General features: G+C 48.6%; 1 protein-coding gene across 15 annotated transcripts in view; it reads left to right on the plus strand.

The window, feature by feature from the left end:
- FBXO21 (F-box protein 21) overlaps positions 1-17,719 on the plus strand; it is a 40,523-nt gene extending 22,804 nt beyond the window's left edge. For 4 of the 15 annotated variants that reach the window (XM_070627148.1, XM_070627145.1, XM_070627151.1 and 1 more), the window contains 3 exons: positions 2,870-3,060; positions 5,320-5,477; positions 13,550-17,719. In XM_070627148.1, coding sequence (XP_070483249.1) covers positions 2,870-3,060; positions 5,320-5,477; positions 13,550-13,737 — 537 coding nt within the window. In that variant the 3' untranslated portion in view covers positions 13,738-17,719. Of the gene's footprint in view, positions 1-2,848; positions 3,061-5,319; positions 5,478-13,451 lie in introns of all 15 variants that reach the window. The other 11 variants (XM_070627141.1, XM_070627139.1, XM_070627146.1 and 8 more) reach the window with 3 other exon arrangements.
- Positions 17,720-18,398: the final 679 nt, after the last annotated feature.

Consider the following 18,398-nt stretch of genomic DNA (forward strand, 5'->3'; position numbering starts at 1 on the left):
GATAGGTGTTCTCTCCAGTGTGACCTGCCAGGTTCTTGGTGGTCTGGCCCTGCCGGCCTGAGCCTCCTTGTACTCTGTGCCACCACAGCCACACCCTCCATTCGCCCCTGCTCTCTTGCGTCAGTCGTTTGCACGTGCTGCATCTCTGCCTAGAACCCCTCTCTCTGTCCCTTGACTCCGTCTCTGGGCTGACTTCTGCCGAGTCGTCAGCGTAAACCTGAGCCTCTGAAACTCTTCCCTGGCACCCCTGCCTGAGGTCAGCTTCTTCCGTCGTGCCAGCCCTGTGCTTGCCCTTTCACAAAACTTTTTTTAAGTGTGTTGTAGCTGCTCGTTGAACCGTCTCACTGGACTGTGCTCTGTAAGGACAAGGACCACATCTGTTTTGTGCTTCACTGTAGCTGGTCCTCTTGCTCTCAGCACAGTTCCTGCCGCACAGTAGATGCTTCAAGCTCTTTTTGAATGAATGGTTAAGAAATGACAGAACTTCACTAGATATGAATGGGGGAGAAGGCTCAAAGAGGATATCCAGATTTCCCAAAAGGGTGACTGGCCACGTTAACAGTGGGTATTTGGAGAACAGACCTGTTTTGGGGTAAAGAAAGTGTTCCGTTTGGGGGATGCTGACTTTGATAGGACCTGGAGCCATCGAGTGCCGCATCCTAGAACATTTGGCACGGGCTCCTGGCATCGGCATGTCGTAGCTGAAGCCCCGAAACTGGAAGAGCCGCAGACAATGCAGGCTTCATTGGCCTACAGCCATGCCTGTTTGCCTACTTATTGTCCCTGGCTGCTTTCCAGCTACAGCGGCAGAGGTGAGCGGTTGAGTCAGAGACCCTAGGGCCCACAAAGCCTAAAATATATATGCTGGCCCTTTAGAGAAAAAACTGCCAATCATAGGTGATAGACCCCCTGTTCGAAGATCTCCGCCCCGAAAGTTGTGGACTCTTGGGGTTCTAGGTTTGGACATTGGGTTGGAGACCTGGTGCCCAGCTGTCAGCACGGTCCTTTGGGAGCACGCTCGGCCCCATATGACCATACCATAGCCGTTCTGCCCTCTGCCTTCACTGCCCCCGACACATCAGGAGAAGGAGGGACTAATTATCCCTCAACCTTATCTCCTCTGCTGCTCTGAGTCTGAGACTTCCTTGGGGCTTTGAAGATTCCAGGTTATGTGTGTTTCACTTCTCTGGTGGGGAGGGGCTGCTAGGAAGGGAGGGAAGCTGTGTCTGTAGGATGTAGCAGAAGTGTGGTGAAAAGTAGCTAATTGGAACTGCAGAGGGGCAGGAGGAAGGCTGTTACACAGCCTGGTAAACAGAAGCTTGCTGCTAAGTCTGATGCTTTTGGCTACTGAGGATAAATGTTAGTGTCCCCCAGTTAAAGTTACACTACTGCGGGTGGGAGCGGATGAGGATCGGCTCCCAGCTGATGCAGGATGAAGCTGGGTTTGGGGTACTTGGGGTTATACCGTTCTGTCCCTCTTCATGTGTTTGACATTCTTCATAACAGTTCATTAAAATTCTCCTCCTCTCGCTTTGGTATGACAGTGAGTGGGACCTAGGGTTTATCGGCCCTGGGTCCGCGTCCTCTCTCCACGTCTTCATAACCCCGTGGCTGGGCGAGTGAATTACCTTCACAAAACCTGCTTCCTCCTCTGGAAACTGAGTGACTATACTGCTGCCCTTCAAGTCGGGAGGATTAAAGGAAATTTAAAATGTGCCAGGCTTGGCACAGTGACCAGTGGAGAGTAAGTGTTCAGTACATATTGAGAGCCTGCACAGCTCAGCCTGGAACACAAGACTGGGTTCTGGAATAATAATATCTCACATTGCATAAAACTGTGGTTTTCACAACACTTTTACTGGGTCAAAATATATCAGGAAATAGGGCAGTTATTAATCATCATTGGATAAGTGAATAAACTGATTCAAAGGTAAAAACAGTGAGTTTGATGGATCTGGGACTAGAATCCAGGTTGCTCTGCCTTGGGACTCAGTAAATAGGAGGCAGTCCTGTTTCCCAAGGAGAAGCCTGTCGGAGACCCCCTGCTAAACGCTGTAATATAATGGGTGCCAAATAATTGTGTGTGCGCATCTTAACTTTATTTGAACTTGTACTTTCCTGTAGACGCACCAGGCACAGTAGAAAGAATGTAACCTTGGAGCCAGGCAGTCCTGCTTCTACCACCTAGTCCTTTAAATTCCACAGAGATGTGGTCTGTCCCTGCCCAGTGGAATGCTGGATTCCATCGTGAGTTAAAATCATTGAAATGACCAGTAGGATTTCAGAACCCTGATGCACGTCTTTGTTCAAGTGTCACATCGTAACTGAGCTAATTTGCATTGTTCCGGTGGCCTCTCTGTGACCCCTTCCATCTCGGCAGCTCTGAGGCAGTTCTATCAGACGTCCTCTTGATCTCGATTGAAGCAGCTTAGCGTTTATTTTTCCTCCCAATTCGTGAGTGGCAGGTTAAAATTTTTCCTTTCTGTGTATAAAAAATTGAGTCCCCACACTGACCAAGAATGTTAGAACCTTTTAGAGTTCACCCAATCTAACGTGCCCGTAGAAGGCAGACCCTTGCCTCCTGACCTCATGCTTCTTCCAGTCCACTGTGTTTCTAAACATTCCTTACGTTCACGCCGGCTTCACTTGGCTGTCTGGGGCCAGTTCCCAGTATGAGAAGTGAGTCGCCAGCCAACTCTGGGTGCCATACATGCTGACTGGGAGAGCCCGCCGGTCACGGAGACCCAGCTGTCAGCACGCCCCGCCTGGCCGTCCTTTGTCAGGTTATGTAGGTCTAAATCCTGTGCGAGGAAAAAGAAAAGGCCTAAATGAAAATATTATCTCCTAGTCTTTCTGTCTTGTCTTGAAGGTGCTTGACATCCTCCAGCACATCCAAACCCTAGACCCCGGGCAGCACGGGGCGGTGGGCTATCTGGTGCAGCACACGTTAGAGCACATTGAGCGCAAGAAGGAGGAGGTGGGTGTGGAGGTGAAGCTCCGCTCCCACGAGAAGCACAGGGACGTCTGCTACTCCATCGGGCTCATTATGAAGCATAAGAGGTGAGTGCCCCACGGCGGCCGGCCAGCCACACGTGGCCGCAGAGGACACACGTGCCTGTGAGCAGCGATTCTCGGGAGCGGCAGTGACACGCCTGAAGGGGACCTCCTGGATGCAGCGACTGGTGCCCCTGCAGGAAGGACCAGCATCTGTACCTTTACCCTTCCTGTTTTCTAAGAAGGAACTTGCTTTCCTAGCTGGGAGATGGTCTGATGTTTTTAGTGACCTTTAGACGTCTGACCCTTCTCTGTGTGGGAAGATGGAGCAACTATGAGCAAAGAGTTTTCTCTCATTTCTTCTGTCAACCTGTTGACAGACAGAAACCAGTTTAAGAGGCAGAGCATTTATTTGGGATCAAAGTATTGCAGTTTGGGGAACACAGATTCAGTAGTGTCCCACTGAAGAGTAAGTCAGGGGCTTTTAAAGGCAAGGAAGGAAGATTGTGTTACAAAGAATTTTAACTGGCGTTGGAGGCGTGGAGCTAGTCCTGGCTAAACTGACTGCCCGTTGATTCCGTCTGTGGAAAGTCCACCATCCTCAGTCTGTGTGATCAGGACATCCATTCTCCTGCTGACTTCTCAGATAATTGCCTGTAAAACAGTTGCCGTTGTGGACCAGTCCAAAGGTGTGGGCCAGTCCAAGCCTCAAGACAGCAAGCCAGTTTTTCTGGAAAGGCAGCTCTGACTCCATTTTCAAACAGCTCCACTAAAGGCAGTTTTGACCCTGACCCTTCCTTGTCCTTACTCTCTTCTTTTAACCTCGCCCTCCTTGAATGTGAGATGTGGGTAGGGATTTCCTGGATTGTAGGGTATGCTCTCGGTCGCTTTACTGGGCAAAACTACACCACCTGAAAGGCGAATGCACTGACTCACATCCCACCAGCAGGCTCGGAGCCCAGAGCTCCTGTTCTCGCCAACTTGTGTCATTGCCAGACCTTTAAAAATGCACTGATGTAGGAAATGGCAAATGGTATCTTGTCATGGTTTTAATTTGCATTTCCCTGATTACTACACAGATTGAGTTTACCAGCCATGCAAGTTTTCTTTTACTAAGCACCTCGTCAAGTGTTTTGCTTATTTTTCCATTGAGTTATTAGGCTTTCTTATTGATGTGAATAGTTCTTTATTCTGTATACTAGTCTCTATGTGCAGATAAGTTGCAACTCTCTTTTCCCAGTTTTTGTTTTGTTTTGACTTTTTTTTTTTTGAGGAAGATTAGCCTTGAGCTAACTACTGCCAGTCCTCCTCTTTTTGCTGAGGAAGACTGGCCCTGAGCTAACATCCCTACCTATCTTCTCCTACTTTATATGTGGGACACCTACCACAGCATGGCGTGCCAAGTGGTGCCATGTCCGCACCTGGGATCCGAACCAGCGATCCCCAGGCCTCTCAAGCAGAACATGCGAACTTAACTGCTGTGCCACTGGGCCAGCCCCTCTTTTCCCAGTTTTTGGCTAGTGTTTTTCATTCTTTTTTTTTAACTGTGTTATGGAAATTTCAAACATATATAAGAGCAGAGAGATGAGTGTAAGGAACCAGGCGATGTTCCCATAACCAGCTTCAACAGTCATCATACGAGGGCAGTCCTCGTCTCAGCTCCACCCCCATGTCCTCCTCCTCCTCCCTGGAAGCAATGCCAGATGTCATTTCATCCACAGCTATTTCTGTCTGTCTCTAAAAGGTAAGGGTGCTCTCTTTTTAAAGATACGTTCATCATCCTGTTGTCATAGCTAAGAAAAAATAAACAATTCCTTAACCTCATCAAATATCTGGTCAGTGTTCGCATTTCCCCAGTTGTCCTGTATTTTTTTTATAGTCTGTCTGAGTCAGGGTCTCAATGCTGTCATTGATCAGTCTCTCCCTTTACGGACTGTATTTTTAGTGTCTTCTTTAAGAAATCTTTCCTCATCTCAAGTCATGAAGATATTTTTTAAGGTCTGCATTTTACATCTAGGTCTTAGTTCTAAGAACTGATTTGTGTATTGTCAGGCCTGGGTCCTGATAGCTTTTTCCGCTTGGATAACCATTTTTGTCCCATCACTCTTTGTTGAAAGCTTATTCTTTTCCAAGAGAAGTGCTGTACTGATAAGACGAGTTTATAAAGAGGGGCGGGAGTGTCCTGAAAAATGGTTCAACATGGGGTAAAAGCAGGTAAATTTGTAGAACTGTGGACTTAAGAGGGGCCAACCCGTTGTCTATACTTTTCAGAGTTGCCGAGACAGGGTCCCAGGAGTTGATTTGCCGTGTTCTTGTGTTAATTAGGTATGGCTACAACTGTGTGATCTATGGTTGGGACCCCACCTGCATGATGGGACATGAATGGATTCGAAACATGAACGTCCACAGCCTGCCTCATGGCCACCATCAGCCTTTCTATAATGTCCTGGTGGAGGATGGTTCTTGTAGATATGCAGCCCAAGGTGAGTAGCTAGTGCTGTCTGTACTTTTAATGACACCCGGGCGTATTTTAAGAACTCATTTGAGCACTCAGATACTGTGGGCACAGGTCATCAGTTTTTTCATAAGTGGCACTTGTCCCGTGACTCACCTCCTCAGGGCCGATAGTCAGCTAAACGTGGTGGGTGTGCTCTGGTGTGGGCATCCCATGAGTTAAATAGTCACCGCCACAGCGTCTCCCTGTCAGTCACCACCACAGCCAGGACCCTATTCCAGTGCTGTTGCTGACCTCTCTTCTGATTGGGCATTGCCTTTGCCAATCAAATTCCCATCAATCCTACTTCCCAGGCCCTGCCATTGGCTCCCTCCAGGCAAGGAGGGTCAGCTTGTGCCCTGCCCGTACTGCCTGCCTGAACTGGAGGGCATTGAATGGACACTTGGGGGAGCCACCCTAGCACCCACTGGCCTCCTGAGACTGGCAGCCAGCTGTGCTCTCGCAGAGACGCCCTCGAGTGGCCACTGTGGGGACTGCAGTCCACAGCACCAGCTCCAGGAGCACCTGGGAGGGTCAGCTGGTGCTTGGTAGGTGTTTGGGGCTAGCCCAGGGCACTCGTGGGGCGGAGACAGATGGAGCCTGTGGGGGCAGGTTAGAGACAGATGCCCTGAGGGCGGGTCTCCCCTTTCTCAGTCCCTCCATTCTGCGGGATGCATCTGTTGCAGGCCTGCCTGTCAGGGCTTTCACAGCATGCACTGTATTGATAAAAATGAACATGAACACTGGTGTATGCTGCTTGGCCTCGGGCAGCGTTCTGATGTGCGTGACTTCCGTTGGAGAACACGATCGCCGTCGTCCGCCTCATTTTATACACGAGCAGTCTGCAGCACATGGAGTGCTTCAATTCTAACCTCAGGGTGAATCGGAACCCGGGTGGCTTGGCACAGAGCCACATCCTTGACCATCGTGCTGCGCCTTTCTGTGTCTGACCCACAGCCTCAGGTTTGACCCTGCTCAAGGTTGTGTCAGGGGAAATGCAATCACAGAAATACTGGGTGTGTAAAAGTCTCAGAAGTATCAGAAAGACTAGAAAAAGTTTCACGTTAACTATTGGTAACTTATCAGAAGCTGAGAGAGGATCGTATACATTGCCGGGAGTTCTGCTCCTGGAGACGACAGGTCACGCTGCAGTGAGAGATTACAAGAGGGCGTGATAGGTGCCGCCTCCAGTGAAGGCGCTGACGGTGCTTTCACTTAGCTTTGAAGCTGTGTCAAATAAAAAACCATACTGACGGTTTCTAGAAACCAACAAATGGTTTGGAAATTATAGAATGGTTCATGGACCATTTGCACCCCCACTCATCACTCTGCACGTTTCACAGTCCACCTCATAGCGTGTGTCACAGGAGTGAAGGGGACGGTCGTCAGCACTGTGGGCCGGTGTCGATGGCTTCACCGTGGGCATTCATCCATTGCCCATTATGTAGGGTTGATATTAAGACTTTCTGTATTTAGTATTTGAGTTCCTGGAAACATTTATATTAACTTAAAAATGGGCTTTTTAGAATAGGTGGAACTGGGTATTTGGTTTTAGGTGTTGTGAATTTGTCCAGTGTCTATGGTGAAGATTCAGGAATTTGTCTCTAATCGTATCTTACATAAAAGTGCAATGTAAGTTTTAGAGTCATAATATTGCAATGACTTTGTAAAAAAATTTTATCTTGTTGTCAGCTTTATGCTCTTAAAGTTGAGATTGAACTAAGTGATTGTGGGTAATGTTAGCAAATTACCTTTTTTAATTTTAAATTCTGAGACCCGTAGAAAATTCTTGGAACTGAAGCGCTGGTATGCCACACGGTAGCTGTCCGTCTTTGTCCGCCAGCGGTTCTGTTGGCCTCAGTCAGTGTTTCTGGGCGTCTGTTGGGTGCCAGCCGGGTGCTTGGCAGCAGGGGTGTGGACATGGAGAGGCGCGTCCTCGTAGCTCCCTGCAGAAGGACCTGACGTGACGTGGGGCTCCCCGGGGCCCTCTCAGGTCTTGTGGCCTCGGTGACTGTTGATATGCTGGTGCCATAATCTCAAAGCCTCGTTTCCATCCCCTGCTCCTCTCTGGGCCCATGCCCACCTCTCCAGCAGCCCCCTAGGCATCTGCACTTGGAGGCGCTCAGCAGTGTTGCCAGCTGAACTCGTCTTGCCCCTCCCTTGTACCCACCCCAACCTGCTTTTCCCATCTCCTCAAGTATTGCCACCTGGGCACCATCTCTTACTTCTCTGTCCCGCCCCTCATCATACATCAAGTCAGTCGACACATCACATTGTTTCTGTCTCCTGAACGCGTCCCTCGTGTTTCCATCTACTTATCTCCATTCCTGTCGCCCTCCTCTCTGTGCCATAACTATCTCTTGCCTATGTTGCGCCAGCTTCCTGACTGGTACCTGCCTCCAGACTAACCCCTGCATAGGGCGTTTTCCTCAGCAACAGCTAAAGGATCTTTCCAGCGTGCACTTTGGACCAGGTCATTTGTGGCTTAAACTACCTGTCAGGAGTGTCTTAGTAGCAGACCAGACTCCTTTGCGTGGCCCAGAGGTAATCTAGACCCTCTCCCACAACTCCTCTGTTCCCATCCCTGTCATACTCCAGCCGGATCAAGCCTCGATGTTTCTTGAGATCGCCATTCTCACAGGTGGCTGTCCCTCACAAACAGGCTGTTTCCTCCTGCCTTGCATGCTTCAGGTCCTGCTTCACGTTTAACGTCACTTCCTTCAAGACGCTGTTCTCACCCCACCCTTCCCCCTCTACCCCCACACTGGGCCGTCTGTCCCTGCCCCGCACTCCCTGAGCACCCTGCCCTCTGAGTCCCTGCGCCCTCACGTCCAGGACTTCCTCTCGGACGGCCTGGCTGCCTCGCTCCATCCTGAGCTCCCTGAGTGCAGAACCGAGTCTGCCCTGTTCACTGAGGGATCCCTAGCCCCCTGGGTCATTCCAGACAACGCCTAAGTGCTCCCATTCGGCTGGAGGGAGGGAATCCCTGTCTGAGAGAGAGAGATGCTTGTAAACAGAAGTTCAGAACCATGAGGTGAGTGCATGTAACGTGTGGTGTTTTGCAATTTTGGATTAAGAGCACTTTCAGACAGTGAATACCCTGTATACCCACCACTACATTCAGCAGGTAGCATTCACCATATCTGTTTCATCTGTGAAAAGAGATTTTTGTTTTTTGCTGAACCATTTGAAAGAATATTGCAGACGTCATGACCTAAGTGCTTAATCATGCTTCTTCTAAGAGTAAGGACGTTTCTTTGCATTACCACAGCTGCATCATCACAGCTAACAAACAGAAATTATTTCGTAATGTCTGATATTCGGTCAGTATTCAAATTTCCCAGTGGTCTCAAGCATAACTTTTACAGCTGTTTGTTTGTTTGTTTGCTTTTAGATCCTGGTCTAACCAGGAGGCGTGCCTTGCATTTGGTTCTTGTGTCCCCTAGTCTCTTATTAAAGAGCAGTTTCTCATTCTTCATCTTGTTTTTTCTCTTTTTCACAGGTCTTTGACTTTTTAAAGAGTCCAGCCCAGTTGTCTTGTAAATCGTCGAACGTTCTGGGTTTGTCTTGCCGTGTCCTTACCTGTGTGTTGTGTGTAAACTGGCAGGTCTGCCTGCGGCCTGACTAGCTCGGGCTGATGTTTTGACGGAGTACTTACTGTCGGCTGCTGTGCGCCTCACCTTGCGTCTCGTCCAGAGGCCCATGGTGTGCTGTGTCCCACTGCCACTGCTGCTCTGTTCCCTCTACTTCTGCAAACAAGAGCATTCCTCCCTCCTTCTCCGCTGTCTTCCTCTCTCCCCCTCTCTCCTTCCCCCTTCTCCCATAGACTCCTGGGTTTTTACTTAGTCACTGTGTTATGATAATTTGGGACAATTTCATGCTCAAACTAGCTCATATTTAGCTGCTGGGAGACCTTGAGAGGCTAAATATTAAAAATACTTATGTTTTTGAGCATTTCTGGGTTAGTTTATTTGCATTGTTATTTGTTTTTAAACTTTTTCTTGATCTAAATTTCTGACTTTTAGCTCTGGTGATCCTAGTAACCTGGGTAGAACCCATTAATGAATGCTTTTCTAATTATTAGCTCTCCACAGAGAGTTCAAGAGTGAATTATAGGCCACATACATACATGACATCTTCACGTAATTTTAATCTGCACAATTAAGAGAGAATTTTTCCTTCATTATGTTAGAGTTCACCTAAATCCTAATGGGATATACAGCATCTTGTGTATTTATAATTTTTCTTCCCACTAGGGGGCATGCTGTTATGCTTTCTTGGCACAGGTAGGAGAGGAGCAACTCCTGTCTCCCCATCCTCCCTACTTTGCTACTACGGAAAATGAATTTCACAGATGCTCTGAATTCAGGTCAGCTGCCCGCATCGGAAGGCCAGGAATTCAACTGCAATGCGAAGATCTAATTCTTGCATATGTTCTGTCTGTAGTGATGGGGCACCTTGTAGAATGCTTGGTGCATGCAGTGCCCTCACCACATGTTAGTCTCCTCTCCCATAATTTGTCCTACACTTCCAAGCTAAGGTTTCCGACACACACACACACACACACACACACACAGAGTCCATGGCAGTCTTCACATGCTGGCACGTGTGTGAGATTTCCTACGTTGGGTGGAGTGTAAATGTTCAGCCATTTCAGAGGGCCGTCTGGCTCTGTCTTTTAAATTGTAAAAATCTCAAGTGCTCCTTCTCTGACCTGGCTGTTCCACGCCTGGGTCTCCCCACTAGAGACACGCTCACACATAGGGCCTGTGGTCCCCTTGTTATAATAGCCACACCGCGTCATTCGTAAGGGCTTGCCTGGTAGACTGGGGTATATCCAAACTATGGAATATTCAGCTGCAATGAAATAAACCAGTTGCAGGTAAATGCTTATGGTATATTTGGTATAAGTAGATACACATAAAACAATGCCGATTTTCTTTAAGTATCTGTAGTTGGGTTTAGCTACTCTGTGTGTGTTCGTAGAACAGGGACTGGAAGGGTCCACTCCCGCTGACGGTGGTTTCCTCTCGGGAGGGAGGCGGGGCAGGGACCAGGACAGGACCGGTGCCCACGAGGACTCCTCGTGCAGTTTCCATGGTTTTTCGGGAATTTATGCATATATTTTGGGGTAGCTGAAATTTTAAAATAAGCAGATACATTTCTCTGAAAATTTCAAGGGAACCAGAAAGACTTCTCGAGATTTTTCCAGGACTTTTAAGTAGTCCTGTTGAATGATTAAGTTTTGTCTCACTTAGATTTTTTTGTTCTTCTTCAAGTAAATTTTCTTAAGCCGTATTTAGTGGATTGGTATTTATTTCCCCCTCCTAATGTATGTATCGCCAGCTTCATTATCTTGTTTTCTCCTTAAAAAAATTTGCCGTTTTGCTGGAAGCGTAGGCAGGTCAATGCACTGAATCTGGTCCGCGTTGCTCTGTCACAGCCAGGAGCAGGGCTGTGAGCAGCCTCTGGACTACTTACCCTTTACGTGCTTTCCGATATTCTGCACATTGCACTCTTCAGGCTGCGTGTGTGGGGCCCACGTTCAGAATCCTGTGCAGCAGCTGAGGGTCAGCTTGTCCTTCCAGATCCGTGATAATAACCCGACTGCTACCTTTCTGTCCTCTTCCCAACACTCAGAACCTAAGTATTAGGCGACACCAAGGTGTGCTGTTTGATAATACATGGGGGCGGGGGGGAACAATGCTAAAACGTGTGTGAGTTTCTGTGGAGCAGGCACAGTCGGCATTTTGGTCTAGACAGTTCTCTGTGGTGAGGGCTGTCCTGTGCATTCTGTAACAGCACCCCTGGCTTCTGCCCACTCCATACCAGTAGCAGCTCCCGCTTGTGATAACCAAAACTGTCTTCAGACGTTGCCGAATGGCCCAGCAGAGGCAAAATAGCCCCCGGGTGAGCACCACTGCTCTGGACACACTGGGAGCAAAGCACTTGTTCTCACTCACCCACTGGAATTTTCCCTGAACTCTCTCTTTCCTTCCTGCCCAGGCCAGGTGACAGCGGTCCCTTCCGAGCAAAGGGACTTCAGTCTCCTGGTGGCACTCCCAGAGTCTTTCACCTTCGCTAGTTCTGCATACCTCTGCGAGAAAACCCAGGTGTGAGGCCCTCAGCAGTGACCTGGGCAAGGCACAGGCTGTGGTTACGTCCCGCTCAGCCTCCCCGAGGAGGGTCACCCGTGCTGCTTTGGTCCATGGAGACGGGTGGCAGGGCATGTGGGCAGGAGGGGCCTTTTCTCAGCGGGTGGCATTTTGGAACATTCAAGTGTTCTTTTTTTACATTTATTGGTGTTTCTGATTACAGCATTAGAAAAATGTCAAACATAAAGAAGAAAGTAAAGTCACCTGCAGAGATGCAGTGGTGACGGTAGAGAGAATCGGAGTGAGCAGACTGTCAAGTGTGCTTTTCGAGAGACCGCAGCTCCCGTTTCTGCAGAGCACCTTCGGCAGGAGCCCGCCCTCCCTCAGCCTCCTGATGCGGCAGTTCCTTGCCCTTGACAGTGCCCTTTACACAGTGCCCTTTACACAGTGACCTGCAGCTGGATATTGAGACTAGCCTCTACATTTTTGCTATTATAAATGATGCTAAGATAATCTCTGAACATTCATCTTTGCTTGTGATTTGTATGTGATTTCCTCAGAAGTACTGATTCTCAAATTGATATATCCCTTAACCGCAGTCTGAAGAAACAGCCTAAAACAACTACTAGCACAAAATGTCTTTAAATTCTCCTATCTTGTGGGGAAAAAAAGTTACAGGTTAAATTATGCAACTCTTTCCCTGTCTCCTGAAAGACAAATATCAGTTAAAAAGGTATTCAGAAAGATGCTCGCGTTTATCCTGTGTACTCTGAGGATGCAGGGCCTCTGGGTGGAGGGGACCGAGTGTCCTGAATTTGTATTTTAGGATGCTTACCCAGGCTGTTTGAGAGAACCTCCTGCGCTGTTGGTGTTAGCCTGCTGGCTAGGCTCGCGCAGACTCCCGTGGGCTGATTCAAGTGATAGGCTGGGCAACATATGGCTGCGTATTGATGGGAACTGAGACTGGAACACAGTCAGACTGGGGAGCATCTGCCTGGCCCAGCTGCTTTCTGGTGCCAGATCCTGGGGTACATGGCTTGGCTTCTCCTGGTTCGAGGGCCCACACCCAGTCTAGGGCCCGGCCTCTGTGGCCAGTAAGGAAGGGCACACAAGATGTCATCCATTCATTGGGGCCATGAAGGAGCCATTTTTCAAATAGTTTTTTAGAGAGAAGCCATCTAAAGGGATTTCAGCCTTTAAAATACCTCATATGTATTGTCACATTTTTTTTTTATCATTCCACTTTAAAGGAATCTTATCTTTTATTTCTTTCTCTAGTGGCAAGTTAGAGAGCAAGGAGAGGAGGTAGTATGGTTTTCCTAAGCGATTATACAAATGTCGTGTAACCCATATCCATTTAGAGCCTAGTGGTGCGAGCCACTTTTCCGTTCCTCCCACTGGATCCCACAACTGCCCTGTGAATGGCTGGCTCACCTCTGGACGTACGCAGCCACACTCAAAGGAAGGCGGGTAGAGAGTGATCTGTGTAGGAGGGACTCACATCAGTAGACAAGAAGGATGCAGGTGTGAGAGTTGTAACCAAATGTGTGGAGGCTCCAGAAGCTCAGGCATGGGCGAAAGATGAGCGGGCTAGGATACCCTAGTCCCATACGTTTGGCTGTGTGCCAGATCACGCACAGGAACACGCTGAGTCTCCAGCTTGCCAATCCCCAAGAGACTGCTGGAGTTTTGCTGGAACCAAAACATCTTGCTCAGAGAATAGGAAAATACTTCTGTTCAGTGTGGAGCTGTTGGGGACCCCATGCCACCATCCCTCCGGCCCCTGATTGCCACTCGCTGCCTTTTTCCTGTCGCCTCCTCCAAATTCCCATAAACATCTTCTGTCTTTCCTTTTGTCCCCACCTCAGAAATGCCACTCAAAGGGGTAATTGGAAGTTCTCTGGATAAAAGATGCTGCAGAAATGTCCGTTTTAACAAGAATGTCCATGTGCCTCTTTATCAACAGAAAACTTGGAATATAATGTGGAGCCTCAAGAAATCTCGCACCCCGATGTCGGACGCTATTTCTCAGAGTTTACTGGCACCCACTACATCCCGAACGCAGAGCTGGAAATTCGATACCCAGAGGATCTGGAGTCTGTCTATGAAACAGTACAGAACATTTACAGTGCGAAGAAAGAGGATGTGGAGTAAAGTCTGGTCGGGGACCTTGGACCTTTGCTGCTGCTGCTATCTTCCAAGAGAACAGGTTCCGGAAGAAGACGTCTCTACGGACCCCTCTGGACTCACACCACCAGGAAAGCCACTGGACCAGTAGTGCTGGCTGCCTCCTCCCAAGTTTAAACGGCGCGTGCCCTCCCCCAGCTGCAAAGACGATGTCGCTCTCCGCGTACACTAGTGAATTCACTTGAAAGGCACTGTGTTCAGTGGCATGGCTTGTATGCTTGTCCTGTGGTGACAGTTTGTGACATTCTGTCTTCATGAGGTCTCACTGTCGACACTCTTATCATTCTTTTTATTCACTTGCCATTGTGTCTGTCTGCATTTGTCTCAGAGCATTTCATTTGCTGGACAGATGGGGTTGTTTGCATTAATTTCTTCCTGATTTCTCTGTGGGACATGTGTGGGCCTAAGTCAGAACTGTGTGTCATTTTACCCTGAATCGAGTTGCTTATTCGAAGGTGACGCTGTAGGAGATGTGGCAGTGTCTTGCAGATGGAGACATTAACAAACTAATGGTAATCAAAATCATGTGAATTTATTTTTTTCTAATTTTTAAAGCAGATTTCACATGTTTATCTTTTTCTTTATTTGAATTGGGAGAATGACACGGTTTCCCTTCCATATTCCTCTCTGGATTTATGCTTGTATCTTAACGAATCATTAGTCTTCTATTTTATTACATAACATTATTTGAGAAAATGCATAATAATGATTTTTGTGAGTGGATTTTCCCACATTCATCTACTGTTCTCTTTAAAATAAGTACTTTTTTAAAATCCAGTATCATGAGTAGATCTTAAATTAGTGATGGGTTCTCTTTATAAGAAGAAGTACAATCTGATGTTAAAAGGTTTGCCTTTAGAAACCATACTCCATGGTCTCCAAAGACCTAAAAATGAGTTTCACTTTTCTAATCAGAAAAAAGAAGAAATAATGAACCTTAAAATTTTGAAAAGAAAAGAGGAGGTTTCATGTCCCCTGTCATTCCTTAGAATCACTTCAAAACCTTTTCGAATATGGCACGGTAGAACCAATGAAACATCTTTAATTTTGAGAGTGTTGGGTCAGTGGGAAAGGAGACGTGAGTGTGACCTGCCCCTCAGTAGCCATTGCCGTGAAACATGAGCAGGAGGAAGCCGGTTCCTGAGCCCCCGGGGCTGACTTCCGGTTCACACTCACTGGCTTCTCTGCCATGTTCTTGGTAACTGGGTGTGAAGGGCCCGACTCTGTGCCGCTCTGGAACACGCACCCTTCTAGACCTGCCACTTCTCTGGCGAGCTCATCTTGTAGTTAACCAGTAGGAACGACCTTCTGGAGTCAGGACCTAGTTACTCGGCTCTCTCAGTCTAGAAGCAGCCCTGTGCTCTAGTGAAAGGCTTTCGGGCTGTGGCCCAGTCGCGCCTCGCCACCTGTCTTCATTTGCATGCAGTATTTTCACACCATGTTTGCTGACTGCCTCTTGTTCAGCCCTCGGAAACCCTGGGATGACTGAGGTCTGGGGAAGCCACCTGAGACCACTTAATAGCAAGTGACAGCTATTAAGAAGTTATTAGAAAGAGACGGGGATTTGGCCAGGGGCTCCTTCCAGCCTGAATTAGCTGTGGCCCAGGGTCCGTGTTCCTCGGCAGTCAGAGCCACAGTCGGGTGATCTGGACTTGCCCCCTCCCGGCGCCCAGCCCACCCGAGGTGGGGCTTTACACTACTCCCGTGCGAAGGTGGAAGTTAGGTCACATGGGGCTCGTGCTCGGGAGATGCATTGCTCGGAAACCGTGGAGCATGCTGAGAGTTATAACTGTCGGTTTTCTGGTTTGGTTTCCTTTTTCCTTAGAGTAACATCACAGCCAAGAGAGATGGTTGACCTTTGCTGACCCTGTGTACATATGTATCTAGACTGTTTTTAAGTGTGTTTCTTCATGAATGCTTCATTTGGCTCCAGGAAGCCGGTGTCACCTGTGTAAGTTGGTATTTGGGCACTTTATATTTTTCTAAAAACGTGTTTTGAATCCTGTACTCTAATAAATCATGTTTCTTTTTAAAATTTTTCCAAAAGTTTTCTCCATTTTAAAAAGCCCTGTTATAAAAGAAGAACTTTCACAATGTTAAAATATTAAATATTTGGATATAATAACTTCTTTTCTCTTCAAATGAATGCCAAGATTTTTTTGTACAATGATTAATAAATGGAACTTACCCAGAGAAACCACACAAATGGCCTGCCCGATTTCGTTCCAGAACAGAAAGTCCAGCCTGGCAACAGCGGGATGTCCCCACTCCTCTTCTCATCAAAATGGGCACAAATCTGCTACCGAATCTTTCTTAACGTTGGTGAGTGACAGGGACCTTGCTACTAGGATTTCCCCCAAGCGCTCATGTTCTAAGCTTGCTGGTAACCTTGGGAGTATCTGGTTATGACGCAGAGGCCGCAGCTCTTTCATTCTGTTCAAATGCGTGCTGTGAAATGGGAACTGTGAGTGCTGTGAGGGAAGCCCAGGGTCGCAGTGCGTCCTGACGATGGCCTGACGGCTGCACGGGTCCTCCAGGGCGCCAGTTCTCCGTGATGCCACCACAGACGGTGGAGAGGAGATATTCTGGGCTAAGCTAGGCACCAGTTTCCCACACCGCGGCGTTTCTCAGAACTGTTAATGTGCAGTTGTGCACATTCTTCCAGGAGGAGAGCAGTGTGCCGTGTCTTCCTAACTTCTCAGGCCCTAGAACCTCCCTCCCCTGGCGCGCGCGCGCGCGCACACACACACACACACACACACACACACACACAGCATCCCCGAGCGCCAGGGTTTGCAGATGAGCTCTGGGAAATGCTGTCTCAGTGAGACATCACTTATGTCCCGGACTCTACATTATCATCTGACCAGTTTGGCCAAGCGTCTCATTGGAGAACATTCTCCATCTGATCGGATTTTGAAAGGCCAGCTTTATGTTGTCTCTGCCTGAACCTCATAACAGATCTCCACTAGAAGTGCATTTACACGGCAAAATTGTTTTATCACGAAAACCAGCATCAATACTGTTGCTGAATCAATTTTATGTTTTCTAATATCTCCTTCGAGTCTTGTTCTAATTTTAAAATGTCTCGGTCTTTCTTCACATGTTAAACGGAGTCCAGCTTTCATGTTTGAGGCTTTCCTCTGCCACACTAGGGCCCTTTGCTATAAAGGAGAAATATTTCTTCTCCTTAGTCCATATTCCAAGTAAGTGAAATTGGACTACCAGCAACTTTTTAATTCAAAAGTCTTGTGGCCATAAGAATCAGAATGTAGCTCTTCATGATTTTCATTTGATTTTTGGAAGGAAGGAGAGAGTGCTCACCTAGACGAAAAGCAGGATTTGGCTGCGTGACAGTTGATTTTGGCAGACATTCGTAGCTGTGTTGCATGTGTGACTTTGTATTGTCTGCTTAACCCTGAGCCATGCACGGGCCTCAGCTGTCCATAACCCCCACAGCAGCCCCACAGGGCGGGGCCAGGCAGTGAGTATTTTCGCAGGCCACATAATGTTTGTGCGGTCTCTGTCACATATTCTTCCACACAAAACACTCTTAGCTGGAGGGCTGGACGAAAACAGGCCGCAGGCTGGATTTGGCCCGTGGGCCCTCGCTTGCTGAGCCCTGCTATGGGATCGGCCGGCCAACGGAGGAGCACACCGCCCAGAGGTGGGGACCCAGCCGCGCACCAGGTGTCTGACCCCCGACCCCCAGCCCTTGACACCCGCACGACCGACCACTTCAGCAACTACCTCGCGATGTTCTTACCCTTTGCCTTGGCGGCGACTCTAACCTCTAACATTTCAGTTCTGGAAATTTAGAACCTTAGAAGAAAAGGACATTCCTTTGGTGAATAAAATTATGTGCAATTATAGAATAAATGTATTATGGCCATTTAGCAATGATTGTATTAGGGTAATGCTAGTTCTGTAATAAATAGACCCAAAAATATATGATGGCTCCATCACAAAAGAACTTTCTTGCTTACGTAACACTGGGGAGGGGAATGGGTTGGTGGGGTGGCCCTCGGGCAGCGGGTGACCCAGCCTCACTGTCTTCAGCCTGTGGCTTCCAGGAGCACCCTGGGGCTATCTCCCTCCACCCAGCCTGGAGGGGAGTGAGCGTGGAGGGGCAGCTGGGGGTGCTCCGGGAGCTGAGACTGGGAGCGGCACTTAGCCCTTGCACTCGTGCCTCGAGGGAGGGTGGGAATGCGGAGGACACTAATGTGGCTAGCGCTGCGGTCCAGTCTCAGTCTGCTCAGGGGGTGCTCTTCCTGTGCGGGACATGCCCCCTTCCCCGGGAGGCAGCCTGTGTGAAGTGGGCTGGCTGTGGTGACAGATGTCGCCAGTGTCAGTGGCTCAGTCCAGAAAGGTACTGCTTGCTCCTGCCGCAGCACGGCCACCAGGCAGGGGGCTTACTCCTTACAGGTCGTGCTGCTGTCTTACACCCAGAGTCTTCTCCACAGGTGGCATGGGAGGGAAGGAGGAGACCTCACAGGAAAAACTGTAGTCCCTTACGTCCGCCTCGGTAGCTAGATCTCAAGTCACCGACTCACAGCTTAACTCCAGAGGAGGCTGGGAAATGGCCTCCAGGGTGCCCAGGAGGAAAAGGAAAGGTCTGGGAGCTCTGC

Source organism: Equus przewalskii, chromosome 7 (genome assembly GCF_037783145.1).
Source record: "Equus przewalskii isolate Varuska chromosome 7, EquPr2, whole genome shotgun sequence".
In the NCBI taxonomy this organism is placed as follows: domain Eukaryota; kingdom Metazoa; phylum Chordata; class Mammalia; order Perissodactyla; family Equidae; genus Equus; species Equus przewalskii.